Source organism: Oenanthe melanoleuca, chromosome 1 (genome assembly GCF_029582105.1).
Source record: "Oenanthe melanoleuca isolate GR-GAL-2019-014 chromosome 1, OMel1.0, whole genome shotgun sequence".
Taxonomy (NCBI): Eukaryota; Metazoa; Chordata; class Aves; order Passeriformes; family Muscicapidae; genus Oenanthe; species Oenanthe melanoleuca.
The window spans coordinates 71,331,550-71,355,571 of NC_079333.1; the positions used below are offsets into that span (position 1 = coordinate 71,331,550).

The 24,022-nt window shown below is 36.6% G+C and overlaps 1 protein-coding gene across 1 annotated transcript in view; it reads left to right on the top strand.

Annotated features, from left to right (window-relative positions):
- The window catches only part of GPC5 (glypican 5), a 311,688-nt gene that overhangs the window by 95,637 nt on the left and 192,029 nt on the right, over positions 1–24,022 (top strand). The window contains exon 4 of the mRNA XM_056491777.1: positions 10,432–11,126. Within this exon, the coding sequence (XP_056347752.1) occupies positions 10,432–11,126 (695 nt within the window). The remainder of the gene's footprint in view (positions 1–10,431; positions 11,127–24,022) is intronic.

A 24,022-nucleotide genomic window follows, 5' to 3' on the forward strand; every position in this document is an offset into this window, starting at 1 on the left:
TGGTGTTAAGTCAACTGGCTTTCCTAGGTCTCTGTATGATCTTCAGTGTGGCATTCACATAAGTAAGTTCGAAATTATCTTGATTAAATTACCACTAAACAGATAGTAAAGTTTTGTTAAATGTTAATTTAATTGGTTAACAAGTGTTCACAGTCAGAATAGAAAAAGGCACTTCAGATGTGGCCCTTGGGCAGGTACAGACACCATTTTCACCACTGTATTGAATGGTGAAATATTCACCATGCTCTCAGTGAGGGAAGGCAGTAAGAGTTCTTTCATAGGCTGGAAAATAGAGCTAGAATTCAAATGGGGACATATGTGGGTTCTGCACTGAGGCAGGAATAAGATAGAGGACTGAAGAAGGACTGGGTTAGCATTTCTGTTGAAATGCTGTATAAAGCTTAGTGTTTCCCACAGTAAACATGACTTAGAGAAGCCATGCAACTCTGAAATAGTTTAGCAAAACATTTTTGAAGAAGCTAGTCAGGCAGAGCTGAATTTGGAACTCCTAGATATGCAGCTTGTCCTATTAAGCAGATAATTTGGGTAATTTAGACTTCCTTTTGGTAGTATTTAGAATTAAGTTCAGCTACATAAGGGCAGAATGTGCCTCCCATATGACTGAAAGAAGATTGTTCATTTTAATAAAAAGAAAACATTTTTAAGAGTTTGCAGGAATAAGATTAATCTCGCAGTTTCTCTGAACTAATAACCCTCTTTCTCTGGATAAATAGAGGAGAAAAGCAGTGTGATTCATCGTATTTCCATGTGGACATCTAAACTGGGTCAGATGAATCACACCATCATCCTCTCTACTGGTAGCTGAGATGTAGACAAATCTGCTTTGGAGATGCATTTGGTCTTTAGAGATGTCTGCTGTCATTTGCAGAGGATCTAATCTGAAATAACTAAGAAGAGGAAGAAGAAAAGAATTTGTTCTCATAGGTAAAAGCAGATAACAGTATGGTGAAGCACTGGAATGACTTTCTTAAAGTTGTGGCTTCTCTGTTAATGTGCATATTTTAAGGATAGCTTAGAAGATGTTAAAATACAAGGTCATAAATCTTGTTGAACTTGCCTGGGGTTTAACAGATGGATTAGAACACATCTCAAGTGCCTTCTAGCCCTGTGTTTCTACATGTTTTCATTCTTTAGCAATAGATCTTCCAGTCCTATGTAATCTAGGATACATAACTGTAAAGGGAATGGGGAGGTAATGATCCAGGTTTGAGTGACGCCAGAAATGTATAACTAACCCTTGTCACATTGCATGATGGGACAAGTTATGATGGGGTGGAAATTACTGTGGGCTTGTAGTTTGGAAGAGACACATATTTCCATCAGCTGGTATTGCCAGCTCCTTTCCTGGAAAGCATTAATGCCTTGGGAATGTGTGAGTCAGCAGTGCTCAGCAGCACTTGCTGAACAGGGCTTAGCAGAGCATCTGCAAACAGGGGCAGGGTGAAAGCAAGTAAAGCTGTACTGTAAAAGTAGATAATGTACTGATTATACTCAGTCTTTCTGAAAAAAAAAAAAAAAAAAAAAAAAAAGTTGCAGCATTTAAAAAGGCAAATTATCTTTTGTGTATTTGACAAAAAATTGGTCTAAAGAGTATTATGATATAAATTTGGATAGAATAATTTAATGATATTCAGCCCATACTCAACCCATATCTATGTAATTATACAGCAAAAAAATTATATGCATTTAAATCTAACATCAGTTGTTCTCTGGTCCATTGAGCAAGCTCTGACTAAATATTAATAGTCATAAATATGCATAATGCAAAACAAAATCAGGAAACAATAGATGAGATAATCTCACTAAAAATGTATAAATGCATTAGTATTTACAAAGAGGATGTAAAAAAATTTAGAGTAGTCTGCTTCTTGGAAACGTGTAGACTATAGAAAGAAATCTAGACTAAATAAAGAAATCCAAGGTTTGACTTCTTCCCTGTTGCTATGAAGTCAGAGAGCTGGACTGAAAAATTAGATTGGAGATCCTTTGTTCTGTTGCCTCAGCAGAGGGAGGGCATGGAGATCCATGGCCTGCAGGAGAGGAGAAGGGATCTCAGTGGGACCTAAACAATTATTTTATTCTTTCATTCTAAGTGCCAAAGCTACTAGCAACTATGGATCATTTAACATGTATTATTTATTCCTTATTTTCTAAATAATGTGTCATAAGTTGGTATAGAAATCAATTTCATTAACATCAGGAATCATACTGGATTAGGGAAGGATGAATCAAAGTAGAGTGAACTGTTCCAATCCCTATCAGTATTTGATTTTAAGATGTTATCATCAAAAGCAGTTACACAGAATATTCTGTACATTTGTCATTTTAGAAGCAATTACTCTTTTCTGGGTTTTCCCTAGAGTACAAATACCTTCTGAATTTCACTTAAATAAGTTTAAATACTGAAACTGTATATCTTTTCCTAACTAGTTTAGAGAACTGGAGTTTTATATTTTTGACAGGTGCCATTTTCTGCTTGTAATTGTGAAAGAGAATATTTGGCTGCCTGGTTATCCACTTCCTTTGAGTTTCTGTCTTGTCAGGTGAGAAATGCTACATTTACTTACCTGTCTGAAACTTGGAAGTGCATACTTCATTCCTTTTTATAGCACGTGCCAAAATAGGTACTGAAATATATGGCATAGACCAAAATGCTTTTTGTATCACCTGTGTTAAGCAGAATTTTGTTCATATCACTCATCACTAACAGTGGTAAGGTCACTAATCACTAATATACCAGAGCTATACGGAGGGATATGCAGGTTTTTCTTCTCAATAGCCAGTATTAACAGAGGAGCATGGAACTAACTTCAGTACAGTATAAATGCAGTCAAAATTCATTGTTACTGAATCTTCCATGAAAAACATAGATGTTTAAGAAAGGCAGACTTAAGTGAATTGGAAGATAACAAATGCATCTAATCAGTCCAGAGGATCTTTGAAACCCATTGCATGTAGCCATATGTCAAGTAAACAATCTCCTTAAATTCCTTTGACTGACTGGATTGATAATTTTTAGTGTGGAATTCCTCAAACTATCAGATGAAGGAATTCACCAAACCTCAACCAACACTTAGAAAAAAGCTGTGAGATTAAATACTCAGTGATATAAAATGAATGTATTTACTTGCTTGATGGGCAAGAAATGTTGATCTGTAGTGTTGTATCTGCAACCTGATTTACATTTCACTTTAATTTGTAATAAAAAATCCCAGCTTACTGAAGATGAGTGATAGCTGTCACCATAAAACTGGGGTAATTAGAAAAAAAAAAAAAAAGAAAGACAGATTTTAAGCTTTTAAATAGAAAGTCAAAAGCTTCATCTGATGTCAGTTGTCATCATAGCTTTATGGAAATCTTTCTAAGGTTGTTCTTTCTTTTCAAGGGTAATTTCTCTGTGATTCCCTAATTAATTAATTCCTATAAAGTTGGCATATATAGACATAATGCTCTGGCAGCTCTCTGGAACCAACCAGAGTAATTTCATTCTAGGAAAAGTAGATTGCAGGTGTGAAGAGGGAAAAGAGACTTGCATAAATGCGTAAGAAGTTTGTAATTTATCTACGATTAAGACCACTTTATAGAAGCATGATCATCTCAGCTCTTTATATGTATAAATTGAAGAACTGAATTATGTTTAAGGACACTTGTCTTGATACCAGTTCCTACAAAAATCTTAGGGCTTCATTGTCACATCCCTTTATAGTAAAAGGGAAAGGAACAAGCACTTGCAGTGAGCACTTCATCTAAACCTAAAGTAGTCATCTAAAGCCAGAGAAATGAATCTTGCCTTAGAAGTGCTTCTTAACTCACATATGTATAGTTTGAAATTATGTGAAATGAATTTACCCTTCTAATAATTTGATTTTCTGGCCCTCCCATCTCAACATCATCCTGCTATAAATTCTGAATTATACCCTTTTCATACATCTGAGATAACTTGCTGTCTTTATTTATTATTGCAAGTGTGTCAAAATGGTTATCTCAAATCAGTATCAATTTAATGTCCTTTTGCAAACCGTGCACAGCATTTTACATCAAAATATTTTCAAACAATTTTATTATATAAAGCTCTGATCCCCTGGAGTTCTCTGCTTGCAACTCTTAGCATATTTTGTTCCACAGTAGTAAGCAATATATTCAGAATTTAGAAATGTTTTCCTCTGGGAAAGTATTGCCTGGAGAGCAGTGCAAAATCAGAGAGAACGTAAGCAGAATCTGAAAGAAAAAAAGAGTTTAGTCGAGCTCTGCTAATTGCTAGTTATTTCTTCTCCTGGCATCATGGGAAACAATCTGCTCACGTTGCTTCCAAAATGACAAGATGAATGGTTCCATAGTCATCACTGTTAAAAGGATAACACCAGACTGAAAAGAAAAGGGAAGTTTTGAGAGAAAAGTGGAATCACTGGTTATAACTAGATAAAATTATAACCTTGCATTATTCACTCATTCTTTCATTCATATGACAGACATTCAATATTAAAATATGATCTGTCAATGTAAGATTAAGTACTTTACATTCCAGTTACAACTTAGGAGTATGTTAAATAGCAAATTCAAAGGCTAGATATTTTAAAATTAATTTAAAAATTAATTTAATAATTTAAAATTAATTCAGTAAATTTCACTAAAAAGCTCAAAAAAACAAAACAATCAAAAAATACTCAAAAAAGCGCAACCAAAAAAACCCCCAAGCAAATTACAGTATTTGGATTGTTGTGTCAGATCACCTGATCTTGAGAACCTCTTGCATTGTAGGGCCATTTCTCAAATGCATAGCTAAGAAGATGGAGAGAGAAAAAAAAGACACTTAAATTTGTTGATTTGGAAAGCAAATTCCACATAGCAAAATAGCTTGTGTCAGAATTAGTAAGCAAAAATTAACACTTTGTGATGACATTAAGTAGATTATAAAACTAGAATGAGAAGTACACTTACCATTTCAGACTAGTTGAGAAGAAGTAGCATGAAAGGGAGTGAAATTCATCTCACCTGGCTTAGGGACATATTTTCTATGTATTAGTTAACTTGGGAATGAGTTTCTTATTAGTCCTCACAATTTCATTGGGTGGAAAAAAGAAGAACACACATTGTGAGTGAGGACACACAACTGGCACCAAGAACTGTTTCAAGCATCAGCACTTTATTATTCCCCAGTACAACCTTTTATATGCTGTTTCCCACATACATAACACTTTCATGCCCTTTGACTCTTTTGTAATTGATCAGTACACATCAGCATTCCACACTTCTTCAGTGCTGTTCACCTGTTTTACACAGCTGCAGCTTATTGGGGTGAGATTGCCTGCAGCACTATCTCTATTCTTTTGCAACCCATTCTCCCACAACCTTACATATGGATTTGAGACAACTTGCTATTTCATTTCAGAGTGCAACTGTTCTTTTTAGTGTTAATGATTCTAATAGCCTGAGCTATGTATGATTATGTATGATTGCTAATTCTTATTAATATTCCAACTAAAACTGTTCTGTGCCAACTTCCTTGTGGCCTGATGCTGAAAAGATAACAAAAAGCCCCAACACAAAGCCCAACTAAAAAAAAAAATACAGTATGACTAATCCTAACTCAAAATCATGGGATATGTAGGAAAATGCTTAAGTATATGAATATGCCACTGATCACAGAACAACTTTGGCAATGATCAGCCAATTCTAATTCAAGTTTCTTGAATGATTGTGTTTCTTTTCAAAGATAGCTAAAATAAGTTCCAGACCAAACAAGACCTGACAAACTAAAGCTTGTTTTGAGTGCTTTAAGCTATAAAAGCCTGAGGTTAACTGCTATCCTTTGGCAGCACAAAGCTGGTTATGCTACAGGTTTAATCTGTTATACTTGTTTTATTTACTGACTTCATTGGTGAGTCTGCAGTCTATGAAATGGATTAATTTGAAATATGTGTTAATGAGAAGAAGTTTCAGTGAGTCTCAAATCTATTCAACTGGCACTTAACCCTATTGATCTTTCTCCCATACAAACTTCACAGGTAGTGCCCTAATGAGTTAATTCTTTATAATTAATTTATATGTCTTGAAGACGTGATCCTTCCAGCTCATTTTTCTGATATGGTAAATGCTTCAGGGATTTTGCATTATATCTGTCACTTGGTAATTAGGAATACCTACACTGAATTTCCCACCTATGCATGTTTCTCTGTGTGATGTATTTTAAACAAAGATATTAGGAACGTAATGCTGTGTGGATTAATTTCTTCTCCACTATTTTTTTTCATAACTTTTGAATGCTTTTTGCTTATCTGGTTGTAACTTGCACCTGACATATTCGTTGTGGCTCTAGAAGGACAATGTATGCAAGGTACATTTCATTGTGCTATAAATCTTTGGAAGAGGTAGTATGATGCTTCTGGTTTATTTGTGCTACCCATAAACAGAAGGAAAACTTACAAGATTGCCAAACATCAGTGGATTTTTTAAATCATAGTAAATGTTTAACATTGCTTGATTTTCCAGGTTTGCTTGGATTTAGATATTGTTTCCTGTATATTATGGGCTGATCCTTTAGATGCTTAAGATCCTTAAGATCTCTTCTGGACTGTGAAAGGCAGTCTTGCTAAGTACAATGTCATAAGTCAAGGATGAATTTTGACCTGTCTGGTTATCATTTTTCAAGTTCTATGTGTTACCCTAAGTGTGAATTAATTTATAATACGTAATTTAGGCTGGTGAATTATTGCCAAGTTATAAGACTTCACAACTTGTTGGGCCACTACTAAGACTAGATTTTTAATTTATTAGACTGTCTCTGCATTAAGTACCATGTGTTTCAAAAGGTAGTGCTCAGCATTTAGAACCATGCATTTTCTCATTTAACAGATTTATAGAACATCTGTGTAAAGAAAGGGTAAACTTAAGAAAATACAGTTGTTTTACAACAGCATGGTTCCATAGAAATTTATTTCAAATTAATTTTCTAAGGTACCTATAGTATAAAGACACTTTGAAAAAACTATTAAGGATGAGAATTGCAAGGCTGGTTTAAAATCTCATCCAAATTCTATTTCATTTTGTGCAGTATTTTCATGTAATATGACAACCCTGAAATTTAATTTAAGAGTGTACAAACAATAGTTTTAATTGTCACCAAAGAAAAACAAAATTGACATGTTCTGTGGTAAACACTAGACATTATTAATAGTAGGGTTGCACAAAGTATCTATAGGATATTCTATAGCAGTTAATATGAAGATCTCATAAATTCTGTACATAAGGGATGCTGACTGAAGATTAAACTGTCATTTTATAACAATAAAAAGAGCTTGTCTACTCATCTTAGTTATACTTTAAATGTATTTTATATGTATTAGATTTATACTGATTGAAAACTCTTCTTTTATGTTGCTGAATAATTAATGCTGATTATGTTAGTCTCAGCCCATAGATTTAAAAGATAAACACTTTGCTACAGCTTACAGTATTGAACCAGTATAACTTGATTTGTCACTGAAGTATCAGAATGTGTTGTAAATGCCATTGTAAGGCATTCACAGGAGCTGTTCAATATTGAAAGTAAACATAGGTCTGATTTGCTGTCCGTCATCAAGTTTGCTGAGAGCAAAACAAATCTCTGAAGTAGCCATGGTTATAAAGTAGAAAATGTGCCAGTAGGAGAAAAAAAACCCAACTGATTAACAAATTCTGTAAGAAATCACAAAATGACAATTAAGCAACATGATGCAGAATTGTAAACACAAGTGGCCAGTATCATCACATCCTGTTTAGAAAGGCAGAAGTAGCCAGTAAATTATGTAGTTGATTATTGTACTCATTCATCTGGGGATTGCTGAGGCACTAGCACTGTAGTTCAATATCAAAGATTTGTTATTGTTTAGACCACATTGTAAAACCTCTTGGTTGTCCATGTGCAGCATGATTTATTCTTTCAACTAATATTTGTGCACTTGGTAATAGGATATTGCAGCTATGGATTGTAACAGACATTTTAGATCACAGACTTTATGGTTTCTATATAGGAAAAGTAATAATAAAAAAGCCTTAATATTCTTCACATTTTATTATTTTAAGCCGTCTAAACCCAGAATCAATTTTACTTCTTTTATTTTTTTTTTTTTTTATTTTTTTTTTTTTTTTATTTTTTTTTTTTTTTTTTTTTTGTCTTTGCTCCTCTGGGCTAGTCCAGGATTTTGTATGAAGGATTGTGAAGTCTGTGATAACTAGATATCTAAAATTTAGTTCAGTGGTCTCAGCACAGCCATCTATTACCATTTTCAATGCAAAACATTTATAAAGAGCCTACAGATATGACACAAGACCTGAAGAACACACGTGCCCTTTTCGACAGGGCAATAAAAAATGGCATCTACCATTAAAAATGCTGTCAAACACTCTTAGGCAACTAAAGTTTGTATAATAGGACTGCATGTTCTTTGCACATGGGCAAAGAGTGCACTTTGCACTATAAGCCTTTATTCCTGATTTCCCCCCAGTAAAAATGAGATGTATTATAGTTAGGTATTTAATAATTTAGGGCTGTAATTTAGTTTCCTATGTACCTGTGCCTCCGTGGGAGCTGGGTGTCCAAACTGCCTGTTCAACTGATGGAGAGCTCATCCTTGGTTCAGGAGCCTTAAAGTGAGCATCTCAATCAATTTAATCTACCCTGCCTGATTTGTTGTGCCCCATTTGCTGCTCCAGAAGGAAATGGGTCTGCCATAGCTCAGGTATGAGGTGAGAGGGGCTGGTGGAGGTCTTGGGAGCTGCACGGGTACTCAGCTGGCATTTCTGCATGTTATCATGGGATAAACCCAAGAGTTTTTCTGTGCTGAAAGGTCTTCATTGGTGGGAACATAGCTTCATGAAGGGTACTGACTTTAGGAGTATGACTTTTGAAGCAAATTGATCCCTTTGCTGAATCACTATGATATTTGTGAATGATTACACTGACATTCACTTAAGGAGAGGTTCACATAGGTATGGGACATAGCAAAAAATGAACCCAAAAAACACGCAAGTGGGACGGACTTTCTGACTATGAGCTGTCAACATTTTTTCCTACTTGTGTGAATGCTACAAGAATAGAAAAGAGAACAGAAAATTCACTTTAAGAGTGGTGTGAAATACAAAACTAAGACTTACAGATACCAGAGGAATGATTGTTTTTTAGAAGCATGTACCTCATTTTTATTGGAGAAAAGAGAAACTGAATACGAAGTACATGTGATCTTTTCACAGAGCATACAATTTCAAACTCTCTGCAGTCAGCAAGAATCCTTTCACTGACCTGAACTGAACAAACTTTTAATCATAATGTAAGGCACTTGTGCATAGGTGTTTATTAAATATGTAATAATTAGTCTTGCTTTTTTTGTATTTATTCTGTTTTTAAACTATACTTTTCAGTCAGTGACTGACCAGCAGAATTCAGATTGCTTTAGAAATATGCTTATCATGGTTTGGCACTATTTGATTCTGCCTATATTTAACATCACTGTTTAGACAGTATTAACACTACTTTTCCTTACTTTTTTTTTTTACAGTCTTACTTAAAATTAAATGTGAAAATAATACATGAAAACTTGTAAAACTTGAAAGTGTAAACACTCTTTTTTTGTTTTGAAAACTGACATTTTTTTCTCACTTGCAAATCCTAGATCAAGTTAGGAGAGGATATTTTTCCAGTATACTTAAACTGCTTTATTAAACACTACTCAGTGTATTTAAGGAGTACTACCTAGAACATGAAATGCAAGTCTGTTCATTCAGGCTTTATTTATTATGCAGTTCTTGAAGCTTATCGAGGGATTATCCATTGGTTCCTGAGGAAGGCAGTTCTTGACCATAGCAACTGCCAGACCAAACAGCACTGTTTAAAATCATGTTCTCATGTGTGTTTGGAACATCTGCTTCCCCTGGAAGACACAAAATAAAAACTGATCTTTCAGAATTAAGTTTTAATCAAATTGAAGGGTTGTTTATATTCTTTTAATGTTACCATTTAGGATGGTAAGAGAAATTACTTGGAGTTATGGAAAGCATTCAGCTATTCATTTCAACTTGCAGAATGAGTTGTGAGATGGGAGAGCTAATGTATTTATATACATAGATGCAAGAGAACTTTGCTGTATTTTGTGACCTAATTACTCAGCTTATAATTCTATCCTGTTACATTTTTTTAGGTTGTGTTTAATGTAAGCTGAAAAGAAAACATGGATTATTAATTGTGTTGTAACATTACTTGCAAGGTTCTTCCCTATATAGAAAAGACACTTGTCATAGTTTGTCTCCTCAAAAATTCAAATTTCATTTGGGATATATGTAAATTGTCCTAATGTAAATGTTTATGTTCTTAATCTAATTTCTTATTTTTTTTAAACCTTAAAAATTATGATTGGTTGATTGATTGATTTTTTGCAGAAACCTTTGAAATGCTTATCAGACTGGCTGCGAATTACACAAGCACCCTTTTCTGCAATGCGTATAGGACCATGGCTGCTGAGGCTACTGTGCATGTGCAGGAGTTTTTCACAGATGTTGGACTCTTCTTATTTGGCACAGACGTCAGCACAGAGGAATTTGTGAACAGATTTTTTGACACCCTGTTTCCAGTAGTCTACAACCACGTGATTAACCCTGGTCCGACTGACATTTCTCTGGAATACGCCGAGTGCCTCCGAGTGGCGAGCAGAGACATCAGCCCCTTCGGCAGCATTCCCAAAAAGGCCATAGGGCAAATGGGAAGATCACTCTTACCCAGCAGGGCTTTCTTGCAGGCTCTGAATTTGGGGATTGAAGTGATCAATACAACAGATCACCTGCACATCTCCAAAGACTGCAGCAGGGCTTTGCTGAGGATGCAGTACTGCCCACACTGCCAGGGGCTGACGCTGAGCAAGCCCTGCATGGGCTACTGCCTCAACACCCTGCGAGGCTGCCTGGCTGACCTAGCAGAGGTTGATCAGCACTGGCAGGGCTATATCCAGTCCCTGGAGGAGCTCTCAGGAGCCCTGAGCGGGGCACACGGCATCGAGCACGTGCTGCTGAACTTCCACTCCCTGGTTCGTGATGCTCTGGGACAGGCTCGGATCAATGGGCCACAGTTATCTGAGCAGGTAAGACTCTGGTTTCATCCACACTTGGGGCAAACATGGCAGTAGGAAAAGCATCACTTTCTTTAGCTGTTATTTGTTTGGCTATTTTTGTAGGGAGGAACGCTTTTGTATCTGAGATCAGCTTTATTTGACTAAGCGATTTCTGGGAGCACAAAAAATACTTTTCATGAACGTAAGAAAATTGTTTGGTTGTTCTGTGCTCATTATGATAAATGTAAACAATCCTTATTTTAGATACCAGTGGCCTGCCTTAAAGAACCTATGACTTTGCATATATTATTTCCATAATTTTGTATGTTTCAGAGGACAGTTCATTTGTAACATGAAATAAGTATTCCTTACACTTCAGAGAAAAAAAACGTTGTGTGAGAGCTGTTAGCTGTGAATGTGTGAAGAATTTTAGGATACTGCTATGGAAAGTGGACATTATTTAACTACACTTTAGAGAAAAAAAAGCTAGTAGATATGCTGATTTATGAGGGTAAGTACCAAAATCTGATTTTTTCCTGTATTATATTTAATCCACAATTTTTTTCTGTATTCTTACCTGCCGACTTCACTGACTGTATTAAGTGCTGGATCGGATAGCTTGGTTTAGGGAAATGCCTTTAGTTTTATAGTGCACCCTGAAGAAGTGTACTGTATAACTAAAGTGACAACTGTGCCATCAGCTGAGGTGCAGGATCACTTCTAGGACTGCCTTAATACATGATTAGCTGAAGTTAAAGCAGTGGCTTCTGCTAAGCAGCTGACATGACCTCTGACAATAAACAGCTTGGCCTAATATAATAACTAGAGGTTTCTTCATTTCTTACTAAGACACAGAGTCTGATAAAATGGGTTCTTCACCCTGCTGTAATCAGTGGATAACAGGGTTCATTTCTACAAATTTCCTTCTTTATCTGCTTTATGCCAGCCAGCTTCATGAGCCATAATATCCTGATACTCGATTTCCTTGAGAAAAGCTTTATTTTTTTTTGGAGAAAGGGGTTTTCACGAACAGTTTCACTTAAAAGTGGCTCACTGATGTCTCTCTAGTTCCCAAGTTACTTCAGATCTACAGTTGCCTTTTAGGGAAATATGCTGTTGCTCCTTTGATTTCTGTAGGATCTTCTTTGCCTACCATTTTCAAACTAGAAAAAGCAAGTAAAGGTTCAAGGCAAGGACTTGCATTTCCTACTTCATCCTGGATCATTTCATTTGAAAAGTTTTATACTTGGATTTTCGACAGTGAATTATCATTGACCCAGACTTAAAAATCTCTCAGCACACTCATATTTTCAATATGAAAGTTTTACAGTCCATAATAGTAGTATATTCCACTGAATTTTAGTAAAAAATTAAATGGGTGAAGAGCCCTCCACTTAGTGTTTTTGCTTCATGAAAATTCCATATTGATCTGAAATAAAGTGCTTTATTTTGGTATTCCTGGAAACTCCATGCCTTCCTTCTCCCCATCCTTCATTCGGTGTAAGGAATACTAAAATTTCTTGTATAATGATATTAGTGGCCAATATGATTGTTTGAAGATCATGTATTTACTAAGCTTACATTAAAATCATCTGATATAAAAGCAATTTCCCTCTTCAAAACCCACATAGTTAATTTTTGATTCCAACTGCACCAGACCTAGATACCTGTTTCACCTGATTTCTCTGTTATAATTGACTGGTCCTTTCTCTCTTTGGTCACTTATTTGGTCAAATAAGACTATAATGCAATGATCCCTTGAAACATGGTGATCTAGTCAGTCTAAATATCTAGTCTAAATATCTCTTATTTTCCAGTTTATTAGGTATCAAGACTTAATTCTGACATGTAATAAATACAGTCTTTCAGCTTTAAGAGGCAGAGGACAGGAATTTCATTGAAATTGGCTCATTAATATTTGTTTTCTCTTCAGAGTGACTCATGAACTGTTTCAGGTTTTGATAAGCAATTAATGCATCAGTGATTCTAACAGACAGAGAAAAGATGATTATGAGCAAGCAAATAATGGTTTGTTTACTCACGCAGCAGTCTCTGCAATTTTAAAGGAATTTCATTACGTTTTGTGAGTTTTAAAGAAGTTAACAGAGAAAAAGAAATCTAATGTTTGGAGGTATATATAATTATGCAAGTGTTAATGTGAGAATCTAGAGTATCCTTCTTAATAGTAGATATTGTGCAGTCTTTTCATTCATTCATGGCTATGTTTGTGTAAATAACCATGTATAAATGATTTTTTCTAATGTTTTGCAGGAGTACTTCAATCTGAAGTATATTCATGCTTTAAGCTCTGTGTGGTGTGGAAAGAACACTAATGCCTATATAGCATGGCTTCCTTTTACAAAACTCTTTTTTTCTAGTAATTTACAGCTTGTTCCCTTTCCTGCTTGGGTCAGCAGAGCAGAGCCACTCTGTGTGTCCATCTGGAATTTGTCTTTCCCTTTCTTCTTACTGTTTCAAAATCACCTTTAATTCCTGCCTCCTGCAGCTCTGCTGAGTGACAAATAAATGCAGCAGCTGTTTGTCATCTCGATACCTGTGCAATATTTGATGCTGTTCTGCAGAATCTAGTGGAGATGTGTGGGTTGTGCAACTACTCACGGATTTATGTATTTCCACACCTACATATTGTCATATATTTAATGCCACTTCTGTTCTTGAAGTCTGTTTATGTCCATATATTGCTCAGTGCTTGTTGTACCCTATGCTTTTTAGCTGGAACAGAAATTTTTTAGCAAACATCTGTGTGGTGGTTGTGCAGATACAGTGTAATAGAGGTTTAAGAGAGCTGCACCATACAAAACAAGAACAGTGTGCATTATTAGGATAATCTGAAGAAGATGGTGTGTAGTTCTTACACTGGATGACAGCTAATAGTGCCCATTGTTACAGAGCACCTTGCTGACTCATCCTGTACTTCTTTTGTGCTCTGCCCGAGTTGCCACATGCTGGTCTCTGAGCTTGTGTATAGCCAAGGGAATCCCCATGGAGGGCACTGTACAGCCTGATGAATGCACAAGAACTTTACAACACATTTAAGCCTTACATACATATAAAAAAAAACCAAAACCAAACCAAAACACCACAACAAACCAAAAACTAAGCAAAAAAATACCATGGAATTTTTTTTTGCTAGTTTTAATAGATTGTTTCACATCAACCCCATTCTATTACCAAAACCAGTGTCAGTGTTAAGACAGAAGGACAAAGAGAGATTCTATGAAGATTTACAAAGTTTTGGTGTGGATGGAGCCTACTGTCCCCAGAGTAAGAGCTTTTTTCCACTCCCTTTATGTATGGAATAATGTCACAGCCCTAGGGCCGTGGAAGAGCAGCCTGCTGGGTCACTTACAGTGTGATTCCACAGCGGTTTAAGCCAGTCTCACCCTGGCTTGCCCAAGTCCTGCTCCAGCACTGTTTGCAGCTCTCTGTTCCCACCCCTTTGCTTCCATGCATGCTGCCCTGGCAGCAGAAAGTCAAGCTGGTTGAGGCAGTGTCTGTGCTCTTAGTTTTGTTTTGCTGTTTGAAGACTTGTGCAGCCATTAGTTGGGTAACCTGCAAATGAGAGGTTCACTGGAGAGGAACAGAGGACCTGAGAGAAGGGGAAATGGATCTGAGGTCAGGCAAAAGATGAAGGAAAAAGGGAAAGCAAAAGGAGAAAAGAGAAAGCTAGAATTCACAGGACTTTAAGTTGGAACCCTGGAAACTGGGAATTTTGAACTTTCTGTGCTGTCAGGCACTGACTCCCAGAAGAACACTGCTTTTGACCTGAGACTTTGGAGAAGGCTTCCAAAACTGAATGGTAGAACTAGAATTGCTGGTGTGTAGTTTGAACAGAAGTGTGTAATGTCACATGGTGAGGGATTTGGAATTTGGGGTTTTAGAATATAGTAATAGATATAAAGCAAGATGAAAGTTTTAAGGCAGAGGTTTTCTTTCTTCTTCACCTTCTTCTTCGTGGGTATAAGTGCTACTTTTGTGGTTGGATAAAAATTACCACACCATGGATCACAGGTGTTTGGTCATTGGGTCAAAAGTAAAAATAATTTAGGTGTTAGTTTTTAATTGGACTGTTTAGCCTTAAAAGACCTTGTAATGAGTGAGATACATTGCTATTTCACCATTTTTAGCTTGTTAGCTAGAAGTGCTGTAGCACTTACTGTAACATAGAAAAGAAGTAATAAACAACTGAATCCTAACACAAAATTCCATCTCTCATGCGTTCAATCCCGACTCTGGCCGAAGAGAAAAAGAAGATAAAAAGCGGTAGCTTTATAGTTAAATCTTCCTCAGAAACTTTGCATATAAGTTTTGTTCTTGATTCCCAAAAGATCAGTGGTGTCTCAGTTTAATATTGAATAAAAGAGATGAAAAAGAATATTGATTAGTTGTTCATTGTCTATTCTGAGCACTGATGATTTTGGGATCTGAAGGAAAATGGAGTATGTGACCATGATACTGAAAGTTACATATGCATATAAAAATATGGGAATCAGAAACACAACATAAAACCAAAAAAAATCACACAGATTCTGGCATTTCCTTATTTTGAAAGTGATGAATCTGTCCTACAGGTTTGTTAAAATACTGGTATGTACTTTTTTATGTAATATAAGCCTACAAAAATTCAGAATGGGATTTTCAAAAGCACTGTGTCTTCACTGTGTTTTTTAGAGATTTCCAAACAGTTGGAGACAACAAAAATATCAAAATTGTGGAAGCTTTCAAGTCCTTTCATCTCAGTCTAATCCTGAAACAGTATCTAAGTTGTGTCTCTTCTAAAAAATAGGCAGAATTATATTCTATTAAGAGAGACTTTTGTCTTGGCTTTTTTGGGTTTTTTTGTTTTTGTTTTTTTTTTTTTAAATCAGCTGTCTAATACTGGAAGGAAAGTAAGATATTTCTTTTGGCATAGAATACTAGCAGAAAGAAGTACTTAATAGACTTTATTTAGAGCTTTATTTTTTTTTTCCTGGTTATTTTTGCTGGAATTGACTAGCTATAAACAGCCAGAATTGCTGTGATAATACAGTAATGACTTCAGAGGGAGTAAGAAGGATGATACAGGAAAGTACAAGTCAGTCAGCCTTACCTCCATCCCTGGAAAGGTGATGGAGTAGCTAATCCTGGAAACTATATTCCAAACAAATGGAGAAAAAGTTGATTGGGAGTAATGGTTAACCTACTTGACACCCTTAATAGGAGAGCCAGATTGATAGGATATGGGTAGAGCAATGGATGATATCAACCTCAACTTTACCAAAGCCTTTGATACTGTTTCCTACAGTAACATCCTTAAATAGAAACTGTCAAAATGCACAGTGAGGAAGACTGAAAAATTGGTGGGTGGCTAGGCCCAAAAGATTGTCACCAGTAGCACAAAGTACAGCTGGAGACAAGTCATTAGTGCTCTGACCCCCAGGGGTTGATACTGGGGTAGATATTCTTTAATGTCATCATTAATGGACAGAGTGATGAACAGTTTACCCTCAGCAAGTTTACAAGACAGTACAAAACTGAGAGGAGCAGCTGATACACCAAATCCCTGTGCCATTCAGAGGAACCTTATCAGGCTAAAGAATTAACCTGAGGGATCTAATTAAGTTCCACAAAGGGAAATGAAAAGTCCTGTACCTGGGGAGGAATAACCACATTCATCACCAGCTGCTGGAGGCTGACTGACCTGGAAGCAGCTTTGGAAGAACAGGTGTGAGGCTCCTAGAGGACACCAAGTTGAACATGAGAAATGCACCTGCACAGTAAAGAAGGCTAACAGCCTCCTGGGTTTCATTAGGAAAGTACTCCCAGCAGTTTGAGGGAGGTGATCCATCCCTTCTCAGCACTGCTGAGACCACATCTGAGGTGCTCTGTCCAGTTCTGGGCTGTCCAGTATGAGAAAGTTATGGAGTGACCGAAGTGAGTCCAGCCACAAAGGTGCATAGAGACTGGAGCATCTTCCATGTATGGAGAGGCTGAGAGAGATGAGGCTGCTGAGCCTGGAAGAGAGGCTCAGGGGGAACCTTATCAAAGTGTATAAATACATGGTATGAGCCACTGAAGAGGAAAAAGCCAAGCTGTTGTCAGCCTTGCTCACTGGCTGGACAAGAGGCAATGGGAAATCAAACCCCATGAAATTGCATGGAATGGGTTGTCCAGAGAGGTTTTGGAGTTTCCATCTTTGGAGATGTTAGAAATCAAACCTGACATGAACCTGGACAATCAGCTGTATCTGACCCTAACTGAATAGGGATGTTGGACTATATGACCTCAGAAAATCCCTCCTAAATAAATCTGATTCTGTGAAATGGTTTAGAAGGTGGATGCATCAGGGGAATATTCTTACCAAAAAACCAACCATCTTTTACTCAATAGCTGTGGTAGGATAGGACCTGCATACAAGCAACATGGACAAGGCAGGAACATATCCTGTTTTCATGGTGTTCTTCTAGTGCAGATGTGAGAACCAGCTTCATTCCATGGCTGGTGAACATTACCATGCGAAGCATGGTTCTAAAGTCTGTATGCACTCTCTATGTATTTCACAGATCTTTGGTCAAAGCAAAAGAATTCATTGCTCCTTAGTCTCTAAGCATGGAAAAATTCCCCACAACAGGATGATAAAGTTTGGTACTAATGGAGTGATAGCCTGGAGGTTCTCAGAGGAAGTGGTAGCCAAGTATGTCAACAGTAGTACTTTTGTTCTCAAGAGAAGTGGAGGCAGTGGTGATAAGCTGTGGGGGGGAAATGAGCTTTGTTTTAGGGATTGCACAGATACTACTTAAATTTGACATTGTGGGAAAATGAATTATAGTGTTCCTGTCACCAGACTATCTATCTGGACTCACCCTTATACTCCTTTAACTCTCAGCAAGTGTGTGTTCCCATTACCAATTTGTAAAAGACAACCCACAAATGTGCCACTTGCCATTAAATTCTTTCATACTTTAAAAAAAGACAAATAATAACCCCTGTGATTTTCAGCAAAGTAGATTTTGGAATAAAATTGTGGAATTCTGCCTGGCGCTTCTGGCATATGATTGTGCCACCACAACTTTGCTGAATTTAAATTACTTGATACATTGATGAATTTAAATTACTTCACAAGATCGATAGAAACTGATTTTTGAAAACTGCTGAACTGTAATTGGATTTAAAGTCTAATACAATTGTGTTTGAAAAGAAGATTTCTACTTCAGCTAACAAAGAGTTGAAGATCATCACCTTCTCTTTCTCTCCGTTCAGATATGAATCCAGCCATAGCTGTGAAAAACTGAACTGCTTGTATGATACAGTATGGCATATTTTTTATACATCTGTCATTTTTTTAATGTAAATGAATAACTCAATTGCAGTCATGACCTCCATCAAATTCAAATTCTTCTAGTATTGTATTTCAATTCCCCATTGTTTCATCATGGAAACTTCTATTAAAAAGTTCTCTTCTGAAGTTAAGGTGGGTTTTGTTCATAAGAAAAGAGAATGGAGAACTTTGAAAACAAAGTGGAAATCAGCAAATAAAGTGTTTATTGTTTGTTTCTAACTAATGGAAAGTTGTCTTCATTAAATAGTAGGCTTTATTCCTACCTGAACATACTTAGCAATTGGACTCTTCCCATCTTTTTTTTTGTTTGATCCATCCTTTCTATATATTTCAGTAGCTTGCATTTACTGGCATTTATACCACTCACTATATATTACTGCAAGTACCTATCCTCGTATTTTTGTGACTGAAATCAGTTTTATCCAATAACAAGACGATACCTGCTACAACATTTAACATAAAAATCATGGTAATCGCATCTCAGAACATTTTGTGTATTGGAATGGCAGAAGTATGCCTGATGTTGCTGAATTATCCTCAAAATTGGTGTCCTTTTACAGTGCAATTGTTCTGCTTTTTTCTAATGTGTAGAAGCGGGGCTTGAAATCACACACAGAATATTGGCAAAGGCAATAATGCTTGCACAGTTATGTGCAGATTATGGAAAAATGGGTTTTAGGGTTATGATCTGCTCCTTCGATATATCCAGACATTGTACTCAAATGCAAATTGGAAAGACAAAATATGTACACACTGCTGGACATACACTTGATAATATCCTGTTTGTCTTTTATTTTAAGGTTTATGATGCACTGGGAGACGTGTGGCGAACACTGGAAGCACTTGTTTCCATTAAGAACTTTTTAAACATAATAGCAGAACATGAAACCATGAAACCCTTGCTATCTAAACAGAATCAGTTGCTGTGTTCTTCAGCTTCTCAGAATTTAAATATATGGTATATCAGCTTTTGGTACCACTTTTAAGGTACATAGTTTTCTATTCCTATTCTTTTTTTCCGATTTTCTTTTTATTTATGGAAATGACAGAGGACATATTTCTCACCTTTGGTGAGAAGACTTTCAAATCCAGTGTCAAGTTCAAGTCTCACACTTTTCTGAGAAGTGCTTTTTTAAAATTCACTTGCTGAATTGCCCAGATTCCTCCCCTGGGTGTCCCACAGTGGAGTTACTTGTATGGGCTGCAGTTTCATGGCAGATGTTATGGACTGACAGCAATCCCCAGTCCCTGAGCCTCCTGCAGTACCTGGGGGCCTGAGGGGCAGCAGGAGAGCTGGAAATGGAGAAATGAAATTTACCTTGAGATGAAGGAGGCAGGAGATAGGAAGAAGGTGTTTCTAGTCTGAACTTTGTTTCCCACCATCGTAATCTCTTTTTAATTTGCAGTGTATTAATTAGTCTTTCCCAAACTGAAGCTGTTTTGGCCATGACATTAATTGGTGAGTGATCTCCTTGTCTTAATCTTGACCCACAAGCTTTTTCTTCTTCTTTCTCTTCTCTTATTCTGTATAGAGGGGGATTGAGAGAGCAGCTGGGTGGGCCTTTGGCTCTAAGCCAATTCCAGCCCACCTCAGTTATCTACACACATGCATGGCTTTGGCAAGCAGTGCTGAGTAGGGCAGGTTTGCATGAGATCTGTTCAATCTAGACTGCCAAGTGAATCATGTAGGAATATATCATGGCATGCATTATGCATTTGTATTTAATGTGTTTTGGATGAACCCACTTCACAATTTGAAATTACTTGAAACTTATGTTAAATGGTTCAATTTTGCTGCGTTTCTTTTTTAATACTGGGATCTGTTATGTCAGGAAAGTAGGATCTTTAATATAAGCTTCCCTTTCATATATTTTTACAATAACAGAAAATTAGGCAAAATTTGGGCAAAATGCAAAGATCTGAAATGGCTCTTCTCTTTCCATTGACTGCATGGGGACTCAGAGGTCTAAAAAACGTGAGGAAGCAGTCTGGGCTGCCATCTTAGTCTGGGTTTTGGTGATATGAGATATCTAACTCTGCTTTGGCACAGTGACAAGTTTGTCTCAATGTGCCCACTTGGACCAAGGTGAGGAAGATTCTCGAAGAGACAGAAAATACTGCACTGTGCTTCTTCACATTTACAAAAAGAGAAGGAAGGAGACTTTTCATTCCTTGGCATGAACAAGTGTAAAGAAGAACACTACCAATCCTTTCTGTAAGCTGTGTTTTTTCTCTGCTCTTTGTTTTTCATTGTGAAACTATAACTTCACAAAGAGAGAAGTACTGAGCTGAGCAGACTTCTGGTATCTCGGTTGCCCTTTAAATCACTACCAGCCCTTTGTAATGAAAAACTTCTTAAATAGCAAATATAGAGATTTTGGAGCAGATGAGCTTTTTGGACTGTTTTGGTCCTTGAAATGATATGAGCATGTATATGTCTTATACATTGCAAAAATAAATTGGTTTGCCCAGGTTCAAAGAAGAGAGTGAGGAGGCACTGAGACACTTAATATACAGATACAGGAGGTGGAAACATTGATCTTGTAAGCTGCAGTTTGGAATGGGGAAGAAACACATAGGTTCTCTGAAATACTAAGTAGATAGAGGGTTTTCCCCTCCTCTTTTCCTGATATTTTTTGATTCTTATTATGGAAAGGTGACCCTCCAGTTGTAGAAAGAGTTACTGACAGTGTCTGATGCTAAATGAAATAGTGCATTATGGTTGGTAATTTAGGTGGACATGATTTTATTAATTTACATACTTTTGTTACAGAATTTTGCTAACAAAACTGATCTGCTCTTCACAATTTTGGAACATAAATTTCAGCCTGCAATAAAGTGTAAACACATTGTGCAGATATGCTGATGCAGCCAGCTTGGTTTGCTTTCACTAATTCTTTATATATTGTAAATTGAAATATGTTTTTTGTTTTATTGAGTTATGTGCCTGATAAAGGTTATAGAGCCCCAATTTTGCTTTCATTCACACAGACAATCACACATCTACTGAATTTCTTTTGGTTTACACAGGTTACCTTGGATAATCTTAGGATACCTTGGATAGTCTTAGACCTAGCTTTAAAGAACAGTTCTGTGTCCTACATGACAGCTCAATGTTAGCCCTGTGTGTCAGAGCTGTATTTGCTGGGCACACAGAAATAAGGAGAAATAAAGTATATTTGAACCACAAGAAAGCATAAATAAATCAGTGAAACTGCACACCAGCAGCTGATCTTTGGAAAGGGCTTCTGCCGGTTTTATGTAATTTCTTTTCGGAGGAGAGCCGCAGAGTGTTTTCACTGAGCATAAATGAAACACCTTGGCATCCACTGAAGCAGACTTGGATCAGGAGAGCTGGCAGCCTCTCATAAGAAGCAGTTTTTGTTGAACTGCCTTTGAAGAGTTTGAACTGGCAGTGCTGTGTTCTGGCTACAGACAGGGTAACTTGGCTGAGAACATTCGGATTTCCCCTGACATTAAGTCATTTAAAGTGAAAAAAAAAATTAAAAAATCATTTCCTTTCCTCCCAGCTCCATTCAGGAGGAGAAACTGTTTTTACTGCCAGACTTGCTGAGTGTTAGTCCCTCACGAATGGAGCAGCAGAATTAAAACCATTTACAATTTTGGTAATTAAAGACCAGAAGACACAAATTAAAAGTATATTAAGTAGCTCATATATAATGGGCTCTTCGATTTCATTTTGCAATACCCAACATGCAAAACTACGAAGGAAAGCAGAGCTAATGAAGTATTGATAAGATATGAGGACAGTCTTAAGAACTTGGACAGGATTACTGATTTTGATAAATGTAATGGGAGAAGGAGGATATGAGTCTCAGTCATGTGAAAGTGGGAGACTGTGACTCCTAGAATCCAGCAGCTTGAACAGCAGTATTTTACAAAACCGTATGAAAAAAATTCTGATTATAGAAAGCTGGTTTGCAAACTCTGCATTTTTGTCTCTTTCCTTGGTCTTGACTGAAGATTTTGTAAACTCACAGAATGGTTTACATTGCAAGGGACTTTAAAGATCATCTACTTTCACCCCCTTGCCATAGACAGAGACTCTTTCCACCAGACCAGATGTTCAAGGTCCCATCCAGCCTGGCCTTGAATACTTCCAGGGGTGATGCATTTCTCCATGGCAGTGGTGCTGCATAGTGCCAAACCAGGTGGAATTATTAGGTCAGTATCTCCAAGTTGTACTTCAATTTATGTATCACAGAAAATTGCTTTCTTTTTATTTCCAAAATGTAATCCTTTCTTTTTTTTTTTTTTTTTTCCTGAGGAGGCTACTACTGCCTTGCTGGTGGGTGTGCATTCTGTACATCTGCAGTTTACATTTATTTTTCCACAATACCACCTGGTTGGGTGTGAGACAAACTCTTATATTTCACAACTTTCCTTTGAATTGGGTTTGTTCTTTTTGAGCTTGAAATCACTTCCAGCTCTCTCTCTTGAAAAATTACAGCTGTACATTTTTGTGTATCACTTGAAATTTCAATTTCAATTTTGAATAAAATTTCTTGGAAAATATTATTAGCTGGCAAGTCTGTTCAAGATTTGTCTTGCAGGGGATTCTAAGTTGTTTAGTAATTTGAGCAGACATTATTCTAAGTGTCATCTTTGCTCTCTAATTCTCTAGGCTTTTGTTCACAATGTTTTCCTCTTCACTTGTCATGGACTTCTGCAAATTTTGTACAATGCTTAGGCGTAGGTATGAATCTTGTAATTTGCCACTGTAACTCCAGAACTTGCTTATTTCTCTGAGACATATTGTTAGAGTCAAGTAGTCACAGATAAAGAAGACAAAATTTGGAAAGAAAGCAAAGGAAGTAGTACAGAATTTCTTCCTGGTTTTCCTGGGTTGCACTCCTGGTGGTACTCCACCAGTCTCTCCTCACATTAGCAATTGCATAGTAACATTTTTCTGTTCTGAAGGAAAAGCAGAAGTTTATTACCTCATGCTTGCTCTCCTTGTTTTCAAAACCTTGGATTTTGTCTTGATAGGGAATACTTTAATCTCCCATGCCATGTGCACCCTCTCATATATCATAGTGCAATTTTCTTTGAAACAGAAGTTAGAGATTAAATGAGCAGCTGTTCCAAACAAACAAACAAAAAAAACCAAACCAAAACAAAACAAAAACCCAAACAAAACAAAATGAAAAAAACACCAACCCCAAAATCCCCAAAACCAATAGAAGGCTGCTGAAGTGCTTGGGAATACTGAAATACTGATGCTCCCTCTCGTGGTTTAGCTGAAATAAAACAAACCAAGGAAACTATAACAGTTTAGAGCATCATTTTCCTTGATCAAAATATTTTGTATTTTTGATTAGTAATCTGGTGTTGGAAATGCTGGCAACTTGTCAATAATCTTTCTTCTTTTTCTTGAAGAAAGTATACCTTGTGTATTTCTGGAAAGAAAAATAAAATTAACCACTATTTATTTGTAGCAAATGTATTTCCCAGCAGCCTCATTTTTCATTCTAGCTTTGTTTTAGGGTTATTCGATTTCAACTGTCTGTTTGCTCACAAGTGTTTGAGGGGATTTAATTGCAAGGAATATGGCAAGTTTGTGATC